The following is a 25087-nucleotide window of genomic DNA, read 5'->3' on the forward strand; positions in this document are numbered from 1 at the left end:
AAAAAACAAGAAAATAATTTTTACTTGTCAAGAAAATGCTTCTTGATCTAAACACTTTTTAGATATTTGGACTGGAAATGACAAAAAGTCTAAGTAAGAACAGCATTTTTTTGCACTGTCACTTGGTATTTGAAATGACACATAGCAGAATTTCTATTTTAACCAGCTGAATTCTCTGAAATCAAACAGGCCTTCAATGATAGTGAAGTTTTGAGGCGTTATAATGTAGAAACATTGGATTTTTGATTAAAAAAAAAAAAAAAAAAGATGTAAACTTAACAAGCAAGAGGTTGAAGATCGGAGTTTATTGTCTATAGTATTTAGAAATGATGCACAATGACAAATACTATTTCTTCTGGATATAAACATGTTCTTACATTACATTACCCTCAGCCATGATGACTATTTTAAAGAACAATGGTAATGACAGTCATAATGGTAAATACATTCCCTCAGATTGCTTTGGGAAACTCTCAAGCTACATTTTACCATGTAATGCATCTATATTACAGTATATTAATCAGCATATTATAAATAATATTGCTTTTTAGTTGGTAAAACAGCTTTCATTTTCATTAAAAAGGCATGTTGAAATTTTGTGGCTGTCATTCTAAGCCTTCTAATATGGACAATTAGGAGTTTCTTCTTTTCTTTTTACTTTTCCCCTTTTCTGAGGAATCCACAAGGATGTACAGTATTATAAATACAGTGTTGTTGGCGATATCCTGGGACAAAAAAATAAAATAAAAATCACAGACGCACAAAACACATAACTCTGTATGAAGAAATAAAAATGGCCCTGGGGAAAATGTTTATATGGATCATGAACGTTCATGGGTTACGAGACCCTCCTCCTGGAATTGACACGTCCGACACTCGTGATGCTACTTTTGCGGGAGAGAACAGGAGTCGGGGAGGTGGGTGACGTCTCGCTGGGGCAGCCGTGCTGGAGGAGAATCTCGCCACACTCTTTGCTCCCGGCTTGGCGTGCCAACGTCAGTGCGGTTCTCCCTTGCGGATCCTTTGACTTCACATCACTGCCGTACTGTTGGGCACGATTAAGCAAAAAAAAGTAGCCGTTAGAAAAGTGCAAACAATGCAATACTGAAAGTGCAAAAGGAATGGTTTACCCAAAAAGGAAAATTCTACAAAAACTTTGGGGTGAATTTGTCATTTAACACTATAAGTCTAATGTATCATATTTTATACACACATTTCTAAGGCCTCTAAATTATCAACATGATTAAACCTTTGCTAAAAAAAACAAACAAACGCTGCACACAATTGATTGATAGTTTATATTTTTAGCAAGTAAAAGGCCTTTTAATATAATTTTTTACAAATGTCCAATTTCAAGTCATGGTACATGTGTCTTTCTGCTGTGAAATCTAATGATTTTTATAAAGTAAATGTCAGAATAACTATTATATTGTTACTAATATTTCAAAATGAATATTTACTGGACTGAAGCAACTTAGGTTTGCTTCATTATCCATACATCATTTTTTAGAAAAGTTTTAAATATGATAAATCAGGATTTTGAGGAACTTTTATTTCTCTCGTATTGCATTGCATTATATGTTTTGCCCTCCACAATAAAAACTACAAAACTTTGATAATAAAAACTAATAATTTAAATATCATCTTTAATAAGACATATTATTCTGAGATATAGAATGAAAACTGATATTTATATGTATTTTATGCAAGTAGTCTGTTATACTGTTATAAAAATATCATTGATTTACATTACAAGCAATTTCATCCTACTTTTTGGCCATTTAAATATCAGCATCCGCACCAAATTGCACATTTTTGCTGAGTTTGGGTGTCTGAATAAAATTGAGATGTATGAGATGCATGAGATGTATGTTTTCCTATATCAAACTATCTAAGCCATAAAAGCGTAATGTATCAAATATGATAATCCAAAAAAAAAAAAAAAAAAATAATCATTTTTTGAAATTGAGATTTATACATCATCTGAAAGCTGAATAAATAAGCTTTCCGTTGATGTACGCTTTGTTCGGATAGCACAACATTTGGAAAAGATAAAAGTATTTTAATATCTGGAATCTGAGAGTGCAAAAAAATTTAAATATTGAGAAAATTGCCTTTAAAGTTGTCCAAATAAAGTCCCTAGCAATGCATATCCACTCTCAAAAATATTTTTTGATACATTTACAGTAGGAAATTTACAAAATATCTTCATGGAACATGATCTTTACATAATATCCTAATGATTTTTGGCATAAAAGAAAAATCCATACTATGTTGGCTATTGCTACAAATATACCCAGGTGACTTGTGGTCCAGGGGTCACATTTAAAGATTTTTTAAAATATTTTCTCAATAAACTGTTTCAAAAAAAAAATTCTAATTCAAAAATGTTGTCAGGCTTTCCAGGGTTAACTCAAAGAAACAGGCTCAGTAACTCACCCAGACCAGCAGCTGTGTCATGACCACGTCTCCCAGCTGGCAGGCCGCATGTAACGCGCTATGATGCTGCTGCGCTGCTCCTTCAGGCGGGATGTTGATCAGGTCCTTGGTGCTGTGCGCGAGAAGCAGCAGAAGTCTGGGAAGGTCCCTGTCGATTACTGCTTTAAGCAACCAAGTCGACATTGTGTCCTCTGAACACTGAGCGGGCAAGGGCGACACAAATGCCCGCTGTTCATATTTGGCACGGATCCACGACTCCCTCTGCTCTCTGAGACAAACACAAAGCAAAGGCCAAATTATTACCATAGTGACTAACCGTGTTAGCCAAGGTCTCTTCACACGTGTGTCATGATGAGGACTGAAGCATTGCAACCTTTTTGGTTAATGCTACAAAAAAATTATTACTTTTTTTCTTTAAATATCTTAACATACTTCAAATATGTACATTTAGAAGCACAATTTTAAGTGACAGTAAAGACATTTATAATCTTTTGAATTTTCTATTCTCCAAAGAATACTGAAAAACATGTATCATGGTTTCCACAAAAATATTAAGCAGATAATAAGATAAGAATCAGAAATGTTTCTTGAGCAGCAAATCATCATATTAGAACGACTTCTGAAGGATCACGTGACACGTAATGATGCTGAAAATTCAGCTTTGTTGTCACAGGAATAAATGAAATTTATTTTATGCAAGTCTCTGTAAAACAAAACTTACTGAACCACTGTCCACAATGACATTCACAGTCAAAGCCAGCTCACCTCGTTGCCTCAGGTGTCAACTTTTGGCACCCTTGTGTACAGGTCTCCCAAATGCTGTTGGCCATGTGATTGCCTATAGCCGAAAGCACTTTCGTGAGTTCACTGGGCCAGTCGTCCAGGTCTAGCGAGCGCACGCGGGACAGGTGCGTCCCCAGGTTCCGGTGTATACCCGAACACTCGATGCAGATTAGAGCACCGAGATTAAGACTCGCCCATGTTGGATCTGCAAAGAGACCATAATGTTCTCATATACTGAACAATGATCTCAACCTCTACTTTTTATTGTTTACATTTTGATTATATCAGGACAACACTTACTTGGTGCTGCACAGTCAACACAGAGGTCGTTCCCTTTGGCGTTTCGAATGGCCTGCAGGGCAACAGCTTCACTTTGGCTGTTCCTTCGAGCCTGAGAGTTAAATTATAAATTAATTATTATAATTAAGTCCATTATTTTGTAATATTACAAGGAAAAGTGTTAATATGTATAGTATTTTGCTGTTTAACATGATTTAAGTATGTAGGATGAATCAGTGTCATTTTTTAATTCTATTAACCAATTACTGCTCTTAGATTTTAGGGATAGGGAAGAAAGTGCCCCTATTATGCTATTTTAAATGTTCCTAATTTAGTTTTGGAGGGCTTCTACAATAGGTTTACATGCATCCATTGAATTGAATTTTCTCATAATATCCATTGCAGCAGCACCTCTTTTTTCACAGTGTCTGAAACGGCTTGTTAAAGGATTCAGTCTCTCTAAACTCCTTTCTGAGAGTCTTCTCTGCTCTGATTGGTCAGATGGCCCAGTCTGTTGTGACTGGTCTACCGCATATAGCGTGTATTGGAAACAAAACGCAGAATTTCAGCTCCGGATCTTCCTCAGCACTTGATACACAGTGATATGAAGAGTAACTATGGCATTAGTTTTACCGTATCAATTCCAGCGCGAGTCCTTATCCTTTGAAAGTGCACCAAAAGTGGATTTGCTTTCACAGAGCAGAAAACAGCATCTTCTTGACATGTTGATAACACAAACCAAACTCTTCCAGGCCTCTGCTACACTTACAGTGTTTGAGGGTCAAAGTAGACGTTGGTCACAGGCAGCCAATGAAGACCACAAGGTGGCATTATGCAAATTTGTTACAAACCTACATAGGTACGATCAGTAAGTAAGACTGGAGTTACTGATGACTCGTTTTAAGGCAGACTAGAATCGGTTCTTTATTTTGGGAGACAAAACAGGAGGCCAACATTCCAGGATTTTTCTCCATATAGTGGACTTCAATGGGGACCAACAGGTTGAAGGTCCAAATGTTAGTTTCAGTGCAGCTTCAAAAGGCTCTACATGATCCCAGACAAGGAATAAGTGTCTTATCAAGAGAAATGATTGGTCATTTTCTAAAAAAAATTAAAAATTATATACGTTTTAACCACAAATGTTCGTCTTGCACTAGCATCCACAACTTCATGCATTACGAAATCATGTTGGAAAGGTCTTGTGTGGTGTTGGTGGAAGTACTCAAAAAGCTCCTCCAACTTCAAAATCGTCCAACATTGTTGGTTTATCTTTTTTTTTGTAAAGGCCGTTTGACAGTCTTTGCACATTCGCTTTTTAAACACTTGCTCGGTACTTCCGCCTATGTCACACTTGACATTTCCAACGTTATTATGTAATGCGTAGCGGATTGCAGAGCAGTGCTTTTGTGATAAAAAAATATTTTTAATTACATTTTTTTTTTTTTTAGAAAATTGACCAATCTTTTCGCTACTTATTCTTTGTCTGGGATCGTGTAAAGTCCTATGAAGCTGCACTGAAACTGCAATTTGGACCTTCAACCTGTTGGTCCCCATTGAATTCCACTATATGGAGAAAAATCCTGGAATGTTTTCCTCAAAAACCTTAATTTCTTTTTGACTGAAGAAAGAAAGACATGAACATCTTGGATGACATGGGGGTGAGTAAAAGATCAGGAAATTTTAACTCAACGCTTGATGGAGGGCGTGTCTGAAGCTTGGGCTGACGACCGTTATAGATATAACAACCAATAACTTTACTTTCTGGTGTTGCATGAATGCAATTGGCTAGGTCTGCGCTTGGGAATTTGCATAAGGTGATCCGATTGGCTGACGCCTGCGTTGGCTCCTGAAAAGTTGAGAAATCTTCAACTTCTGCCGCGAGCAACACGAGTGAAGTGACGCGACGGAACCCACAATTCAGTTCGGCGGCGCATGACGTCACCCATTTAAAGGTGCCATCGAACGTTTTTTTACAAGATGTAATATAAGTCTAAGGTTTCCCCTGAATGTGTCTGTGAAGTTTTTTTAACTGCCTATTTTGGGGCATCATTAAATATGAGCCGATTTATGCTGCTGGCCCTTTAATTCTCCTGCTCCACGCCCACGGAGCTCGCGCTTGCCTTAAACAGTGCAAAAAACTAAGTTCACACAGCTAATATAACCCTCAAATGGATCTTTACAAAGTGTTCGTCATGCATGCGGCATGCATGCGTCGGATTATGTGAGTATACTGTATACTGTTATATTGTTTACATTCGATTCTGAATGAGTTTGATAGTGCTCCGTGGCTAACAGCTAATGCTACACTGTTGGAGAGATTTATAAAGAATGAAGTTGTGTTTATGAATTATACAGACTGCAAGTGTTTAAAAATGAAAGTAACGACAGTCTTGTCTCTGTGAATACAGTAAGAAACAATGGTAACTTTAACCACATTTAACAGTACATTAGCAACATGCTAACAAAACATTTAGAAAGACAATTTACAAATATCACTAAAAATATCATGTTATCATGGATCATGTCAGTTATTATTGATCCATCTGCCATTTCTCGCTATTGTTCTTGCTTGCTTACCTAGTCTGATGATTCAGCTGTGCTGCTCCAGACGTTAATACTGGCTGCCCTTGTCTAATGCCTTTCATAATGTTGGGAACATGGGCTGGCATATGCAAATATTGGGGGCGTACACCCCGACTGTTACGTAACAGATGTGTTATGCTGAGATTCGCCTGTTCTTTGGAGGTCTTTTAAACAAATGAGATTTATATAAGAAGGAGGAAACAATGGAGTTTGAGACTCACTGTCTGTCATTTCCATGTACTGAACTCTTGTTATTCAACTATGCCAAGATAAATTCAGGTGCCCAAAACTTGCATTTTATTCACATTTTTTGTTTTTCTTCTTTTGAGATACATTTTTTTAGGCCTGTAATGCAGTTCTATGGATGTTTCCAGGTCTCCGTGCAAGTTACGTGACTGAAAACTGTAACTCCATCTATCGTGAACTTTGATCTTTGAAACTTTGCAGACATTTTACATTCACAAACAGATCTGGAAAAGCATAATAGGGGCACTTTAAAACCTACTAGCCACAAAAAAATGTAATAGATTTATTTTTTTGATGCACATTGAACATAAATAGTGAAATCGTTTTCTCAAAAGTATATAAGGTTCGTGCTGCAAATCTTTCAAATGTTCCTGATAATGACAGACTGAAGATCAGATTAGAGCCTGTTAGATCATTATTTAATGCCCTCTTTACCTTATTTCTGCTCTCACAGCTCTGTAGACTTGCAAGGATCTGGCTTTCGATGGCCTGAACCCAGGCGTCCCTGTCCTCTTGACTTTGGGCTTCAAAATGCCAGCTCTGTCCTGTGCTCGATATGATGATGAAGTCTGCGCTCTCCTCTTCTGTTTGGGCAAGAGCAACAGTTATTTACATGAGAGGAAGGGATCAATAAAAACACCCATTGTGTCCTCGGTCTAATGCATCGTCTCAGTATAATTATGTGTTTGAGGAGACAGGAACACACTCAGATCCATTTGCTGAAATCTAATGATGTGACAAGAGATGGACATACTGCAGAAAAGACAGCGAGACAGAGTCAGCTCAGCCACTCACACATTTCATCCATTCGGGTTACCTGTTTTGTTAATGTTTCTCAAGCTACCAAAGCTCTTTAATTTCCACATTTTGCGCTTGGCTTGCGGTGCAAGAAATTAGTCCAGGGCAGCAGAGGATAAGAGGAATGAAAGGAAGAAAGGAAAGAAGAAAGAAAGAAGTAAAAGAGATTGTAAGAGGACCTTACAGAAAGCAATTCATCAGATCCACACTGGAATCATAAAGGAAAAGAGAGGACGGAAAATGTGCAAACTCTTCGCAATAACACATCTGATTGCTTTATCAGTAAAACTGGATCAATGTGGCATGTGTTTATCGTTCACAAATCTGATCTCTTACCCTCAGCCTGTCCAGCCGCTGCGTCTCCTTTCAAGTTTATACTTCTGTTTCGTTTTTTCTTCTTCCTGTCAGTCATTGGAGAAGACGGGATGTGGTCTTTTCCTAAAGGAGGACTTGTAGCCCCCTCAATGCTCGAGTCTATTAAGATAATAATAATGATAATAATAAAAAAAGAGGACAGAATTTTGTCAAAACATTTCCTGCACAAGATTGTAACTATTCCGATGATAAACCCAAAATATTACAAATAATTATATTTGTATTAATTATATTAGGTATATTTAAACATATTATAGTAAAATTCATATAGTACTATTTTATAATGTAATTGTATTATACATATATATTCAATAATATATATAAATAATATTACTATATTAAATAATAGTAATACTATATTACTATACTAATATATATACTATATTAAATAATAAATAATATTACTATATATTATACTGTAATAATATACTATATAATACAGAATTTTTAATAATATAATATCATTACATTGAGTATTTTCCTGGGACAAAAAAAGAATACATATCTCTTAACACTAAATGTAACTAATAAAACTAAAAATAATGAATCAAATAGAAAAATACTGCCTCGAAAACACAGTCATGGACAGTGTTGGGGGTAATGCATTACAATTAACTTGAGTTACGTAATCAGATTACCCAATAAAGTAACACATCACTTTTAAACTTACAACAAAATATTACTTTTTCAAATAAGTAATGCAAGTTACTTATTTCCAATTTATAAATGACTAACAGCTCTCCTGTCCCCATTTTGAGAGAAATCGTGAGAAAGCGCAGAGGCATTTTGTGACGGTTATTGTAGTTCTAGTCTAATGTGAACATGCATTTACTCATCTCACTTGCACAAAAACATTCAGTATTCCTCAAAATGAATAAAAACAGTGAAATGCAATCTCAGAACCTGCAATAATTTAATGTATTAAATTAAACAAATGTACTTTATGTATTTAATCTCACTTTATTAAACATTGTCTTTGCTGCTGACCTTCGTTGATCCAATTCAACTATATTAATAAGCAGAAATTACTTTAGATAAACATCACATTTGTGATTAGCCTGAAGCTTATTCATTTCACTTTTGGTGTGAAAGGGCCTTTACATTGGCCAAAAATAGAACTTTTTTGTTGTTATTAAAAAACAATCAAACAAGCAAGTCCAGTCCAGGTGAGAAAAAGTAACACAAAAGTAACGTAACACATTACTTTCCACAAAAAGTAACTAAGTAATGCAATTAGTTACTTTTTTAGGTAGTGACGCAATATTGTAATGCAGTTCCCCAACACTGGTCATGGACTGGTGTATTTAACTAAATATTTCAGTACAAAAAAGAATAAGTATTTTTTTTAAACACCACTAAGTGATATGACTCTTTAAAATGAACTGTCAAAATGAAAATATGAACTGAAATGAGTCATTACACATTGCAGTTGGAAAAAAATGCTGAGCTGCTGTCATTTTCAGGTTAGTAGCGCTGCTACATTTAATGAATTATTCTCCAACACTGTTATAGAAGGAATGAATGGAAGGTGTAAACAAAATATTTACGTACCCACACTGAACCCTTTATTAGACACAGATGACGGGCAACGTTTCACCTTTTGATCATTATGAAATGACAAGCCAGTTCTGGATGCCTCTTCTACAGTCAGAAGATTTGCTGGAAAGAGAGAAACCATGACAGTGAAAAATCATTCAAATTATTTTAGTTAATTTGTGAGCACATTTTTTAAATTTCACTTACATGTAGCGCCCCCTTCAGATGACTGCTTGTCTTTACTAAGTCCATTTACACCGGGCACAGGGACAAGAGCAGGGCCAGGGGACGGCCCACCGGGAGTGACAGCGCGATGAAGACGTTTTCCTGGCACCTTTACTGTTACTCGCAACAAGTCCATCTCCTTCCCTTGAGCGTTCTGCATAAACTCCTAAAATCAAATATACATACATACATACATGCATATATACATATATACACAAATTCGGAACACAAATTAAGATATTTTTGATGAAATCCGATGGCTCAGTGAGGCTTGCATCACCAGCAATAACACTCCCTTTTTCAATTCCCAGAAAGATACTATATTTAAAATAGTTTATGTGACTTTAATATTATAAAGCGACGAGAATACTTTTTGTGCACCAAAAAATAACAAAATAACGACTTTATTCAACAATATCTAGTGATGGGCGATTTCAAAACACTGCTTCATGAAGCTTCGAAGCTTTATGAATCATTTGTTTCGATTCAGAGCACCAAAATCACATGATTTCAGTAAACGAGGCTTCGTTACATCATAAGTGTTTTGAAACTTCAATAGTTCATGTGACTTTGTCAGTTTGATACACGCTCCGAACCACTGATTCGAAACAAAAGATTCGTGAGGCTTCATGAAGCAGTGTTTTGAAATCGCCCATCACTAGATATTGTGGAATAAAGTCACTATTTTGTTATTTTTGGCGCACAAAAAGTATTCTCGTCGCTTCATAACATTATGGTTGAACCACTGTAGTCACATGAACTGTTTTAAATATGTCTTTAGTAGCTTTCTGGGCATTGAAAGAGAAGGAGCTGGTGATGCAGGCCTCACTGAGTCATCGGATTTCATCAAAAATATCTTAATTTGTGTTCTGAAGAGTAATAAATTACATAATTTTAATTTTGGGGTGAACTAACCCTTTAAGTCTTGATTTTGGAAAAAAATCTTGAAAATTAAATGAGTTTATGCTTTAAAAAATCTGCCAGTGGGGTCAGAAAAATAAATTTAATTCAAAGGGTAAACAAGATTATTTTTCTTACCTCACTAACAGATATTTTTCTTGTGTTGAGCATAAAATCACTTAATTTTTATCAATTTTTCTGTAAACAAGACTTAATATCTTAAGTCATTTTGCATCTCAAGTAAATATATCTTGATTTAAGAATGTTTAGATATTTGTACTGGAAAACAAGATGAAAATACTGAGCAAGAAATTCATTTTTTGCAGTGTATTAGTTATTTTCGTAGATGAAAACAGTATGGATTACAAGAAAGCATTACTCACGTTTATACTTGAATGATACATCAGCATGCCGTTGTTCGACAGCGTCACATACTTCTTCTTCCACTCCTTATTTAAAGAGCGTTCACTGCGTTTCCACAAAGTTCCCTAAAAAAAGAAAAAGGTTTGATTTATTTAATTTTTTAAAAATTATTTATTTATTAATTTATTTTTATTTATTTTTTACATCTAGGCAATGAGATTCAGACATTTTTTCAGTGCCTTCTAGATGTCCAAATCCAACCAAATACTTTTTTTTGGGCCACTGCATTTCATCACGTCACATGTCACTCAAGTCAATGCCGAGATCTTACATGTACCTGTTTGATAGGAACCGACCGACTGCTCATGTCACTTCTGCTGTCTGAAGCTCTTTTCTCAGAGTCACTCCCACGACGGTTCTAAAATATCAGACATGTTAGATAAAGTACAGATGAGAGGAAGGTGAAACACATAAAGGAAGGAAGACAGATGTGACTCATGAAATGAGGTGGAAGTTAGAGTGACAGAGAGTTCACAAACACAATCTCAGACAAAAGATACTGTCATACTTCTGTCGTACTGTAACAGCATTTGAAGGTGACGTGTGTATTTTCACTAGTATCACCAAAAACAATAACTGTTTTCAGACAGGTTTCCCCATCTGCCAGTGGTCAGGCAAACAGAATAATGTTTTCATACTGCCACACAATTAATAGTTATCTTCTCATATTAAATTGGTATAGAAGAAATTACACACTCTCACCTCAGATTACTCTAATCATTCAGATATAAGGCCAACTATATTTTAAAATATAAATAATACAATACAAAATGTTCCACAACCAGTTTCACTGGTGTTGCACATAATCTAACAGGCAAGATCTGACACTCTTTGTAATGAGCTCAAAGAACTAACCGCAAATAAAGAGGTCCGTCGTCGGGGCAGATTTCGTTGCGAGCCCCCTTCTCCACTTGCCCCACCCCGTATGTCTTTGTGACTTATCACAGGGGTAGAAGGCAAAGAGGAGGGGTAATCACTACTTTGACCCCCATTACTGGCCTAAGAGAGGATGATGGGACATTAAGAAGAACGAGACAGAGGTTGGTGGAATGACAAATGGTGCAGACAGATTGATGAAGACAAAGTTTTTCACAGTCAAATACTCAACAATAAGGGTATAAAAATATGTAATGCATCAGTCTGAAATGAAAATGTATGTATTGATTTGGAAATTATTTATAATTCATCTACAGTATAATAAAGCCATGTAATTTCTCCTTTTATTAATTTTATTTTAATGATTATATTTGTAAAATTACCATAATAATGAAAACTAAACCAAAATGGGACCAGATATCTGATTTTGAGGTGCATAGCACATAAGTAAGCAAAGAATATGAAACTAATCAGAGCAGAAAATTTTGTCAAAGAAATATTTTACACCCCAACAATACTCAAGAATATTGAAAAGAACAACACTGGGATGGTATTTAATTCATTAAAATATTTCACAAGAATTATAATGATAACGGGGTCAATCTCACAAAGAAATGTCTGGGTCAAATAGATAAAATAAAATCTGGATAAAATAAAATCTGGATAAAATAAAATAAAATAAAATCTGGATAAAATAAAATAAAATAAAATCTGGATAAAATCAAATCAAATCAAATCAAATCAAATCAAATCAAATCAAATAAAATAAAATAAAATAAAATAAAATAAAATAAAATAAAATAAAGATATACAGTCAAACCAAAAATTATTCAGACGTTTTTTGATATTTTTTTGATATTTTTGATATATTTTTACTAGTGGGTGCAGGACAATATAGTTCATTTATGAAAGTGAGGATAGCAAAATAAAGTAAACTCTGACATATTATACCCAAAAATTCTTCATACAGTGGAATACCAGTAAAATCGCTAAAAATGTGGAACCAAAAATTATTCAGACACTTTGACCTGACCATGTTTCGCTTAAGTGTTATCTGACATAATTAAGATTATTTTTTTCTGATACAGTTTAACTCTGAGATCTTGTTTTATTACCATTTTTTTAAACTATAGTGAATAAACTGTAATACTGAATAAAATGTTCAAGGTGTCTGAATACATTTTGCTTATAGTAATGAAAATTAGATTTAAGAATTGACCCAGACATTTCTTGACAGCTTTCATGAGATTCATCAGAGAGACTCAAAAGCATTGAGATACCTGTCCGGGCCCTGACACTGGAGTCGAGGCCCCTGAGTGACTCGGAGAGTTTGGAAGAGATTTACAGGAGGCCAGAAGGGCGGCTTGCTTCTTGGCAGCGACAATCTTGTGAGTCACTAAGAGGGAAACAAGTTTGTCCAATTAACACTGTCATCCTGATTGAAAGAAACATGCTATTTTTAGCCCCTATTTTGAGATGAAACTCACTTTCGTTAAATACTCTGTCCACATTAAGTCCATAGGTGGCACAGGTCTCATAGTAAGTGCAGCGACGCACATCTATACACAGCTGCTGGACTCTCTTGTCCTCAATCACACGGGCATTAGTGCTACTAATCTTATCTGCAGGATAAAAAAAAAAACGGTCATAGAGTTGGTACGCAACCCCATATTGATCAATAAAACATCCCTGAATCCAAGACGAGTGTAGCTCTTACCTTGTGTTCCAACCGCTATAATGGGGATTTCTGCTATGTTACGATGTGCGCTTAGCTCACTGTAGTTCTTGTACACATCCTGGAAACTTGCTTCATTTTCCAGGCTAAAAACAAGGATGACACCATCGAGCCAGTTGCAGATCTACAATCACAAATTTAGGAATGAAAAACAGGAAAGCCGGAAGCGTATAATGCAGAATACACTATTGTTTAAAGTTTTAAAGGTTTAAAGACTGCTTTCAAACACACAAAAATTTTACTGACCCCAAATTTTTGAATGTTAGTATACATACAAACGTGAGCTCAATTTCATGCATCATTCCAAAATGCGTAAGAAGCAATTCATAATACAACATAAGAATGCTGCATTCTCAATCTTTCCACAAGGGGCACTATAGAATAATTGCATAAACTGACGTCTTCTTGAGTTTCTAGTTAAAAATTAGTTAACCACACCTGTGGCTGCGTTTAAGGCTGCGTTCCACTCCAATTTTAGACATGCACTTGCGAACTTCCCTAAGTACTTCCCCTTGGGGGAATCCCTGCTGCCATTTTGAAGTGCGTTCGACTTTGTGAAGTGGACAAGGAAAGTTTATATGGACAGACCCTCGTCCCCTCGATTTTTACCGAGGGAGTGAGTCTACTCTGATGCACACTTAAAGCAGCTCTATATCCCACAATTCAACTTGTTTGTTACGTCACAGCAGATCGCGCTTAACTGAACTGTATGAAATTTTGATTATTTTGGGAATTAATCTCATAATATTGTATAATATATTATGTTGAGATTTCATCGCATAATAATTGTAGCTACCTTATATTCACAGATTGATATTTTGTTTAATTTGTGTAATTTTATTTTTCTTCAACAGCTCATATACCTATAGGATTTTAAATATTTTCTCCAACAACTTATAAGCATATAGAATGTCGCATAAAACACATTCATAAGTACAAAAGGGGTTTAAATAGCTCCAATCAGCTCCATAGTGAATTCCAAGTGATCAAGGGCTTAATGCGTTTCATTTAAACCTTATGCACGAGTTCCACCAGTAGTGGGCACTTGTGCAATGTAAGCGATGAGTCCACAAGATGGAGGGAAGTTAACGAGTGAAGGGCATACAAATTTGTAGTAGAACGCAGCCTATTAGTCAGTTTATTATGCCCTTTCTTTGTTATTTTTCGCATATCTTGTTCACTCGATATACATCATTGCTTACGTTGAAAGAGTGCCCACTACTGGCGGAACCTTTGCAATGGGTTTAAATGAAACATTGAATCCGCTATGAAGCTGATTTATTATTCACAGTTTTTTTCCTTATGAATTTGTTTTACGCACCATTCTATAGGCCTGAATGTATGAAAAATGACACAAATAAAAATGATAACAATGCAATAAACTATACCTGTGTGAAAAAACAATCAGCTTAAGGTAGCTACAAGTATTATGCGGTTACATGTCAAAATAACTCCGATATCATATTTTAGAGTGACTCGCTCCCTTGTAAAGATTGACGGGTTGAGGGTTTGTCTAAACAAACTTCCCTTGACCACTTGACGAAGTTGAACGTACTTTAAAATGGCGACAGGGATTCCCCCGAAGGGTGGTGCTTAGGGAAGTTCATCTAAAACCAGAGTTAAACGCAGCCTGGTTTAATGGCACGGATAGCTTGCTGTAGGTTTGTTACCTCCACACTAGGAGATGCACACTTTCATTGCACACTAAATATTTTTATTTATATTTTTGTTGTGCAGACAGTAAGTTCCTGACTCAAGTGTTAATACAGGAACATTAACACACCTGTGCACTTGGTGGACCAGATTCCTCTCGGATCAGCAATAACTGACTCTGTCCCTCCACCAACACCTCTTTTTTATATCTTCCCCCTTCCAGAGAAGAAAAAGAGGAGAAAGGCGAAAGATAAAATAACAATAATGACTCTAAATGGTTAAAATGACAGTCTTCGAAAAGCAGATGAGAAAGAACAAAGTTCTCACCCTCGTGCGATTCAAGTGGAAGGTAACTTCCTGTGATGAATCTGTTTACCAGAGCAGATTTTCCACTGCGAATGCTACCCAGAACCCCCTGTATGCGGCAGAAAGAATATTTTTAATCATCACTTCAAAAAACAGAATATATAATTTGACTTTGTTGAGATCTCATCTGAAACTCCTGAGGAGACACATTTGAAAACTAATCGAAATTTAAGCAAAAGTCTTTATTTATGCTCTTCTTGCTAATTTTAGTAATAATTTTGTTGGTGTTTAAAAACTACTTACAGGCAAATATGTATCACTACTTATCAGTATGACAAAAATTCACTTAACCAACTGAAATAGCCTATTGTTTCCATAGATGTATGTCTAAAACAATCTGAAATTTTTGTATATATGCTTAAGGAATTAAAAAATTGTTCTCACCAATCGCAGTTCTGGAATAGCACGAGTTAGGGTCCATTCCTGGCTATTGGCACATGATGCTGAAAAAAGAAAAGTCAAAGTTAAGTTTTAACTTAAATACAATGAAGAAAATTTGTGTGCAATTAAACAAGTCATCCCATGGCCTTGTCAGTTTCCGGGGCGTTGCTATGCAGTAGCGTTTAGTGGCTATTAATGGGTTGTTAGTTATCCAGTTGCAAGGGTGTTTGGATGGCTTTTAATGTGTTGCTGTGCAGTTGCTAGGGTCTTTTAGGTGATTGCCCTAGCCCGTTCCCAAGTTCGATATTCTATATCCAAAAGTCGAAACTTTTTAACTGGTGTGTTTTACCTACAGTAACCAAATTTGGTACATATAATGATCAACAAACTGGACAACTTTCTAAATACATTCATTAGCTCCACCCAACAGAAAGCCAGCTATTTTAGATTTAATGTGTGTGTTTTTTGTTTTTTTTTGAATGGCAGGCTCTGAATTTTTTAGGCCAAGACATTATCCTCCGGGTTCACAGACAAGGCTTAAGCCTAGTCCCAGACTCAAATGCATGTTTGAGCTGTTTTAACTGAAAGTAACTTGCACTGACATATCTTAAAATATGTCACTGCCATTAGTTTTGTCTCAAGATGCACACCAGTAATGCTTTTTTTCTAAGGCATGTCTATAAAAGCTACTTAAATGTCCTAATTAAACTAAGGCCTAATCCTGGCTTAATCTAAGCCCTGTCTGTGAAGTAAGGCCGAAAGATGCTGAATTTGACCGTTCGCAAAGACCCGCCCCCTTTAGTCACCGTTGCACTGTTGGTCCACACATCATGTTGAGGACACTGGCATCGCATCGACAGACAAGACAGAGCAGGCTACTTTTGATATGAAACAAAGTCTTACATTTCAAATTATGTGTTTTTTTAAAGACATTTAAACAATAAATGCCGTTTTGTGGCTCTTTAATGTGTCGTGACAGATCACTGTAGCGCCTCGTGAACCGTTCATCTCTTCCAACGAGTTCATTTATAACATCAAATAAACATGAATGAACATCAGAAGGAATGTTGTTTGCGAAAGATGTCAGTACACACCATTTTTTTTAAGTTCAAGTCCACTGACATCAATCTACTAAGTAGTGCAAAATGGCAGATTCGGTGTTATGATTGGTTAGATCGCCTGTCAATCAAACTCTCAGCAAAAGGTTGATAAATCAAACAATGTTGTCATGGCATGGGATTAAATTAATGGGGAAAAAAGGAAAACAGAGTATTGTATCTTCATAAGCGCATTATCTAATTTAGACCCACATGAAAAAAATACTACAGTAATTTATAGTAAATACTATAGTGTTTTTGAACCATACTATAGTAAACTGTAGTGTATATAGTATAGTATTTCTTAATGAATGCTACAGCATACTGTATTATTAACTATAGTGAACTGATAAACTGTAATAAATACTGTAGTATACTTTAGTTTTTACTACAGTAACTGTAGTGTATTGTAGTATAATATACCCTATAGTTGTAGAAAACTTAGTACAGTATTGGATAAAGTAATGTTGTTACATTACCACAGCAACTATAGAATTACCACAACAAATTAATTCAAGTACTTTACTATAGCATGGTACAAAAACACTGTAGTATTTACTGTAAATTACTATAGTATTTTTTTATGTGGGGATCAAATTAAGTTCTGTATTTTTCTCATATTCTGATCTGTATTAGGCTATAGGTGCTTAGCAAGCACCACTAATAAAAGTACAACAGAAAAATAGATGAATAACAAAATAAGAGAAGGGATATGTGCTGATTTATGAATATTATATCTCAGCAGGTCAGCTACTGTATTTCTGTTTTCTAAAAAAGGTCTCTCATATTGATCTACGGCTTAAATCCCCTCGTTCTGACCCTTGATGTCAGTGACGTGGAAACTTCAGATGACTCACTTACAGGAAGAGCAAGTTTGACACGATCTAATGATTATACAGTGATCAAAACATTCAAAACCTCCAAGCATTGAGCAGCAGAATTAATAACATCATCAACTCCCTTCACATCAAGCCACATTATCTTACATGACCGTCAAAGTCAGTTTAGCCTTAAGGATGCCGTCTGTTTCTTAGACCAAAGCTGTGACCATTTAAACACAGATCAGGCGTTGCCCTTCTGTTGCACATTTCTATGCTGCATCGAAGTGCAATTTGATTGCACCTAAGCCTCGTATGACAGTTCATCTGGAGGTGTTATAAATCTCTAGTAATTCACAAGGCGTGAAGGACTGCAGGTGTATCCGTGCAGCAGTGAGCATGGAGCACCCACACCCCTCTCCGCTTTATATTGGAAGTCTTAGCGCACTCTTGCTATTTTTCACCGGTGGTTCAGACCCGGCACCCAGTGATAGACGGTCATGTCACCTCATTTTTTGTGTAACTGCACAGCTGTGTTGCCCTGTGGGTGCATCAAGCAGCAAAAGATGCTTTTGTTAAGGGGGAGGATCAGTGCGATACACCCTTGTGACCGGCATGCACTGATTAAAGCAGCTCACGACGCACAGATGCAGGAGTTCGCTGCTTAGATCGGCATACGATCTGACTTGGCATGCATGCCATTTGCAGTTTCCTCTCTCACACGCCACCCACGACACAACGGAAGAGGTTTAACCCCCTCCGAATTCAGCGCAATTCTATGAGGTCATTGTACGGCGGGGCACATCAGGAGTCGAGCCAGTGCGGTTAGACAGTGTGATCCTTATGTGCCATATACAACACGCCACCCCCTCCATCTAAACGGATACTCTATGTGACACATTCTGGTCTCTCTCTTTTTCAAAAGGACCCCTCCTCACATACCCTCACTCCCATTCATTTCATGTGTGGCTCGCTCCCTGGCATAACACAGCCACACAACAGGCAACTCTCTCAGCCCTCCCTGTTGCCATGACAACCCCACCTCCAGCCGCTGCTTCTGTTCACTCGGAGAACACATACGTAAATATTTTGTGTGCGCATGCGTTGTGTGTACAGACACATCAGACCTTTTGCTCGTAGCATATAGACCACACACCTATACTGAGGTTCACTTGTGCAATTATCAATTACATCCTACAAAAGAGGAAACCTAATTGTCAAATATATATTGTTGAGAAATGCTGATGTTTGAAAAGAAGCTTTTGTTCAACAAGATCTGCATGTAAATTAGTTGGAGGCATATCTGCAATGTTATAGGAGACTTACTTTGCATGGGTGGATTTAAAATGCAATTGCCTGTTGAATCAGATACTGCTTTATGTTGTTTAATATGTCGCTTCACTACAGAAATCAGTGCTTTACCTTCAGTTTAGAGTGCTAAAATTCTCATGGCTGGATATGGCTTGAAATTAAGAGACTGGTGATGAAAGGATTGAAGCTTCAGTGAAAGAATGAGATCAGAATACAGGAAGTGGGCGGAACATCAAAGATGGGATTAGGATGTTGGGCAAAATTATGCTGCCTGTGGCATGGGTATTATCAAATTTATTTCCCATTCCAATTTTTCCAGTGCAGAAAAAGAAACAGTAGGGGGTGGTTTTAAATAAAAGACCAGTATGCTTTCAACACCAACTCTACAACCCTAGGCATTGGAATTAATAAAACCAGAATTCCCTAAATGTGTGTACAGACTTCAACATGTTGATTTTTCAAATTAATGCAAACTAAAACATTAAGACACTTCACTTTAAAGGGATAGTTCTTCAAAAGAAGAAAGAAAGTCATTCAGGTTTGGAATGACATGAAGGGTGAGTAAATAAAGACACAATTTTTTTGATGAACAATCCCCTTAATATTAGCATAACATTTAGAGAACTTGTAGACGGATTGCAGGTGCTTTTACTCAAAGAATCCCTCATTTTCAAAATGTGCAAACTACTTAGTGTGCCCCCTCCCATTTTCAGAAACAATCCTGCTTCTGCTTATCTGAGAGTTTGAGTTGTATGACTGTGTGAGTAAGCCATATTCCCCTACCTTCCTCTTCACTGGACTCCCTCTGAATGGTGCTATAGACTGGGGTCACAATGGTTGCACTGGTTGCAACTGGAGTGCTCTTGGTAAAAATGCCACTAATAAATCTTAGCATCTTGCGGTCACGTGCTGAAGCCCCCTGGGACTGAGCTGTTCTAAAGTCAGATACCATTTGACCACCTTTACACTTAAGGAGGTCCTCGGACAGACAGTTCAAGTCGCTGTTGTCCAGGGTGCGACTCTTTCCTTTGCGTTGAGGCTTGGTAATCAAGGCGACAGGGGTCGGAAGGGATGTAGATCCTGCCTTCAATCTCTCGGCTCGAGGGCTTTGGGTTCGCATGGCTATGATGTCCCCTTCAGTGGGCCTCTTCATCCCAACACCTTTGAGGTCTTCATCGCACGTTTTCACCTCGCTTACAGCCCATGATGCCCGAAAAGATCCAGGAGTCGGGCTGGTTGGGGACTGAATCCTGGTCCGACTGTCCTTACGGTCAAGGCTCTTTGAGGAGGCATGGATGCTCTCCCTAGACTCCTTCAATTCACGGCCACTGCCGTGAGCTTTGAGGAGAGACACGGGACGCTGGGTCGCACGAACCGGGATGTCACCCAGATGTCTGGCTATGTCCCGGGGATAAGAGGTTTGGGGCATTCCAGTTGATTCTCTGGCTCTTCCATTCTCTGTGGTTGATGAGATCATTGATTTTTGTCTATCACCAGGGTGAGCACCATCTGCAAAAAGTGCCTTGTCCTCCCTTGGGCTTTGGAGTATTTCCTGTTCCACTGAGAATTTGACAGATTCTCCAGCTTCCAGCTCCAAAGCCTCACCCATTTTCTGGCATTCCTGGCCCTCATTATTGGATCCAGCGTGCTTGAGATGTTTCGCTCCATCAGCATCATACACCGCTCCCTCCACAGCTGGCCTGGACTTCTCCAACTCATTTTCCTCAGTGGTTTCTACCTTCACCAAGGTGAGGGAGATAAGGTAAGTGGTTTTTGACTGTGACGTCCCGGTTCGGTTCATGGGGTCCAGAATTTCTCAGCAGATCAAGGACAGAAAATTAATTCAAAGAATCAAATTCACTTGTTCAATGGCTTCCACAACAGAAAGAAATCACAGAATTCATAGAAAAAAAGACAATTCAGCCAAATGTCTCAAAAAGAAGTGAACCGCAACCTCATTCTCTAGAGTGGGAAAAAATTTAGCTAATGTCCTTTGTGCTCTTTCACACCTTCATGTTTCTTCCCAGACTTAATTCTCTTCGTATTGCTGTTCTCTGGTCCTCTCACACCTATTTTAAGCATGCAGACATGTGCCCACTTCTCCACACCTGCATGAAAAGCATGCTCCCGATTCCATTGACTACATTCAACAAGAGGCAGATTCAAAGGCAAAAATGACAATGCACAAGATGGAAACAGGATCGAAAATTCCTTCAAGGACGAAAAAGAGTAAAATTACATCTGGGAGACATGCAGAGCTGTTAACCTCAGATCAAGGCACATCGTTTCACCAACCTGCCCCACAGCGTGTGGAGGAGATGCTGACAGACTGAAGAGTCGAACTGAGGAGTCAGTCTACATGCCACATGGATCGGTGGAAACGTTTACGGCAAGTCCACAGAGAGAGATCCTAGTGTCCCCACACAGAGTCTATCCATCACGCCTCCGGTGATCAGTGCGTCAAGCAGTCGGGGATGTCAATAATGCAGACATACGAGACGATCATGCTTCATTCTAGAGAAGAAGGTGCGTCTCACGCTAAAGGTTTAAACGAGTCACGCATCATGATCAAGGGTCTCTCAGATCTCTCCAGTGGAAGGTCTTCTTCAAACCCACGCAGAACGGCACCGTGCAGGAATACCCTGCTTCTCTCTCCATCTCCTGCTTCTCTCTCTCTCTCTCTCTCTCTCTGCCCTTGTCACCAGCCAGACAGCTCCCAGCCCCTGCTTTCCACAGCCTGCTACCCCCTCCTCTCGTTCTCCCTCCCTCCCTCGCTTTCTCCCTCTCTTTTCTCTCGCTCGCACACTCTCCTGCTTAAAAAGCGAGAATCAGTGATGTGTTGAGGAATAAAGACAGACTGTAAAGCCTGCAAGGTTCTGACAAGGAAAAGAGGTCAAGAAAAACACAAATACGAGTGGTTGCGTGCAAAAGCTAATCAAGACTGACACATCAATAAGGCAAATTTTGCACTCGATCCAGTGCTGTATCAGCCGGCAATGTGCCACATATCATAGTCACAGTCAGTACAGTGATTCAAGAGCCGCCGTGTCCCCCCACCTTTTCTGTCCTAGACACTGAGCTTGCTTGTTACCAAGGTATTCCGAGGCTAAACTCCTCCTCCTTCATGCACTGATTCCATCTAGTCTCCCGTTCGCTATCTCCATATCTAACCCCCTGCTCTGTGCACCCACTGTCCTTGCCAAGGTGTCTATGAATGAGTAAGTGACTGAGTGAGGGCATGCAATATTATTGACAATTTATTGATTGAACTGTTGGTCAAATGTGCTTGATTGGAGTCAATACTACACTCGAATTCATTCACCCTAACTGGGATGAGAGTAAAAAAAAAAAATCAATACATCCTACAGACTATTTATATGTCTTAAAACTGATAAAATATACAGCATATATATATAGTACACACACACACACATATAAATTTATGAATATAAATATCAATATGTCCTACACAAGGCTGTTTATGTCTTAAACCTGATAATATATACGGCATATATATATATATATATATATATATATATATATATATATATATATATATATATATATATATATATATATATATATATATATGTATGTTGAGGAAGGTGTTGCCTTTAAAATGTTAATTAGCAGTCATATAGAGTTCACAAATCAATAATATATGATATTGATTGCTATTAATCATGACGACAGGTGTCATTCAGAACACAATTCAACAACATTTAGGAAGAGGGCATGCAGTTACTTGTATATGAATGTCTCCCATTTGTTCTTTTTATCGATTTTCTTCTTTATAGCTAATGAAGAATAATTTTGTGACTATTACTATTGCTCATGATTAAGTTGAAGCGACAGTTCACTCAAAAATTAAATTTCTATCATCATTTACTCACCTTCATGTCGTTCCAAACCTGTATGTATTACTTTCTTCTGTGGAATACAAGAGAATATATTCTGAAGAATATTTGGAACCAAACAAAATAGAACCCCTGTGACTTTCAGGATATGCTTTTTAATCTTATTTTGTATTCCACAGAAGAATGCAGTAAATGATGACAGAAATTACCCTAGAAACCAACCAGAAGACCCTAGTAACCACATAGCAACATCCTGGCAACCACAGGCAAGCGCCACTCATGTTTTCCCCAGAAAATCCAAAGCTTTAGTTTATTTATATAGTATATAAATTCTATATTCTGTGCTAAAATTTCATGGTAGACATCTCCGTCTTGGAGAACTCACACTCGCATAAATATATTTTCCCCTTTCTCTCTCTCCCTCTCCCCAAAATCGCTGTCACTCTGCCCGTCTCCCACTCTCTTGGCTCCCTGCAGTAATCAACATTTAAATGTGTCAGTCCTATTCTCAAATCCCTATGCTCAGAAGCCAACAGCAATGATTTTCCCTTTACAGTTTCCTTCACTTTTATTTTATTCCCATCAAGCATCCTTTGAATCATCATATGACTATGTGGGCTAAATAAACCACATTCAAAGATGATCCTTTTGTTTTTTGCTATTTCATCTTGTTTGTTCTGCAACTTAAGTTCCCAGAACATCCTTAGTATGCTGGTTATAATGCAAGTGAACGACTTTCTCCTGGAAAATGATAATGGGTAAAAAAATCTGAACATCATCTAGGGACTAGTACAATATCATACAAACAAGAAACCAGAATATCCTAGCATCACAGTGGCAAGTTTTGCATGGGTAAGTACCATAAAAATCTTGTTTAATTTTGGTGTTGGATTGAAGAAACAAAATGTCAGTGAGATTACGCTGACGGATAGCGTCTTCATATTGAACTGCAATCTAGAGTGACGGATGCATTAATGCTCACAAGAGGAAGTGTGAGGAGGAAGTAATTTATAAGGAGCATCGACAAACACTATATTAAAGAGGCATTATTTACTGTCACCTAAGTTCCAATGTGAAAATATGCACTGCGTGGATGCTTACTGCCAACACGATTTATAAACGTTGCATCTTAAAATAATTGAACTTTACACCCAGCTCATTGGCTGGAGCATCAATGGATGCCAGATTATTTAAAGTCAAACAAAAAAAATCCCTGCAGAAAAAAAAAAGCGTAATCTTGTGGAAAACTAAAAATAATAGGGTCAGATAGGGAGAGTAAGAGTAGCACTGTAGACAGGTGGTGACTGAGATGAAGAGGATGTGGCTTTCGTGGGCAGCATGTCAGCGTCAGACAGGAAATGGACCAGCACTTCGTGTTCAAAAGCTTGCCATCATGACGACGTCTCTAAGATGGTGCTAGTGTTTCAACCTGGGCCTCTGTAAATTAACATCCACGATTCTGATTCTACATCCGGACTGTAGTAACAGTTCAACATCACAGTCTAATGGAGGAGCATGTGCATTTAGAGACGTCTGCTGGTTATATAACTCAATTTGACATGAGTTAAAACATTTATGTTCCCTTTTATCTGTCTGCCTTCTCTAAAATATACATTTGGGACATTTAATAATTTGATATGATTATAAAACTCAAGATAAAGAACACTGCAAAAGTGGAACAATCAATAGCAATCAAAAAAGCCTAATTCCTTGCATTTTTATCTCACACAAGGAGCTCAGATAAACTCGTTTCCAGTATGATTAGTGAACTTGTTCTCTTCTGAGAATAATCTAGATATCACAGAGCTCATCTCAAACAGCATGCTGTTTATGTGCATGTCTCCTCGGTAAGCAACAGACCCCCTTAAGTAAACATCACACCTTGCAAAATGATACAGGAATCTATCAGTAAGTGTTTTAGGGGATAAAATAAACAATCTCATGATATTCAGGAGACTTTTCCAATGAATTCAGGCTCACCTTGTATGCTGTGAAGAAAAACCTTTAGTCCTGTCCTGAGCTGCTGGTCCTCAACCCTCTCCAGCTGTTTGAGAAATTTGTTTATGGTTTTTTGTAAGCTTTCATGTCTTCTCACCTCAGCTCTAATTGCAGTCGAGTTTGTAACTTTAGTTGTGCTATTCATATTTAGACCAATGCGACTGCTTAAAATGCATGGAGTTTCTCCTGTAACCCATCAGCATTTCCTGCCCGTTCTTTCATGTCAGTGTCACGTACAGCAGTAAAAAGTTGTTCAAACTCTAAAGCATGCAGCTCAGAGCAGAAGTAGTTTTGCTTGCATGAATTTCCTCTCTCTTTCTCTCTCTCTCTCTCTCTCTGAATTCACTTCCTGATTTTAAAAGAGTGTCACCATCTCATAGGCTGCTCTCTCGCAAACAGGATTTTGTG

At 37.5% G+C, this 25087-nt stretch overlaps 1 protein-coding gene across 3 annotated transcripts; it reads right to left on the reverse strand.

Annotated features, from left to right (window-relative positions):
• Nucleotides 1–294: 294 nt before the first annotated feature.
• On the reverse strand, nt 295–24998 carry agap2 (ArfGAP with GTPase domain, ankyrin repeat and PH domain 2). 3 transcript variants are annotated; one of them, XM_067371649.1, is made up of 18 exons: nt 24662–24998; nt 15602–15660; nt 15179–15266; nt 14982–15067; nt 13181–13322; nt 12951–13085; nt 12744–12859; nt 11443–11586; nt 10865–10945; nt 10548–10652; nt 9247–9430; nt 9055–9162; nt 7465–7602; nt 6766–6914; nt 3523–3613; nt 3205–3427; nt 2440–2707; nt 295–1045 (listed from the first exon to the last, which is right to left on the reverse strand). In XM_067371649.1, exons 1-18 carry the CDS (start codon nt 24822–24824, stop codon nt 839–841), a joined length of 2487 nt encoding a protein of 828 aa, XP_067227750.1. In that variant the 5' UTR covers nt 24825–24998; the 3' UTR covers nt 295–838. The 3 variants fall into 3 exon arrangements, with proteins under 3 accessions (XP_067227750.1, XP_067227749.1, XP_067227748.1); XM_067371648.1 differs by lacking the exon at nt 24662–24998 and adding an exon at nt 19608–20652; XM_067371647.1 differs by lacking the exon at nt 24662–24998 and adding an exon at nt 19608–20625 and having other exon boundaries at nt 9247–9418.
• Between the last annotated feature and the right edge of the window lie 89 nt (nt 24999–25087).

This window comes from Chanodichthys erythropterus, chromosome 20, assembly GCF_024489055.1.
Source record: "Chanodichthys erythropterus isolate Z2021 chromosome 20, ASM2448905v1, whole genome shotgun sequence".
Classification (NCBI taxonomy): domain Eukaryota; kingdom Metazoa; phylum Chordata; class Actinopteri; order Cypriniformes; family Xenocyprididae; genus Chanodichthys; species Chanodichthys erythropterus.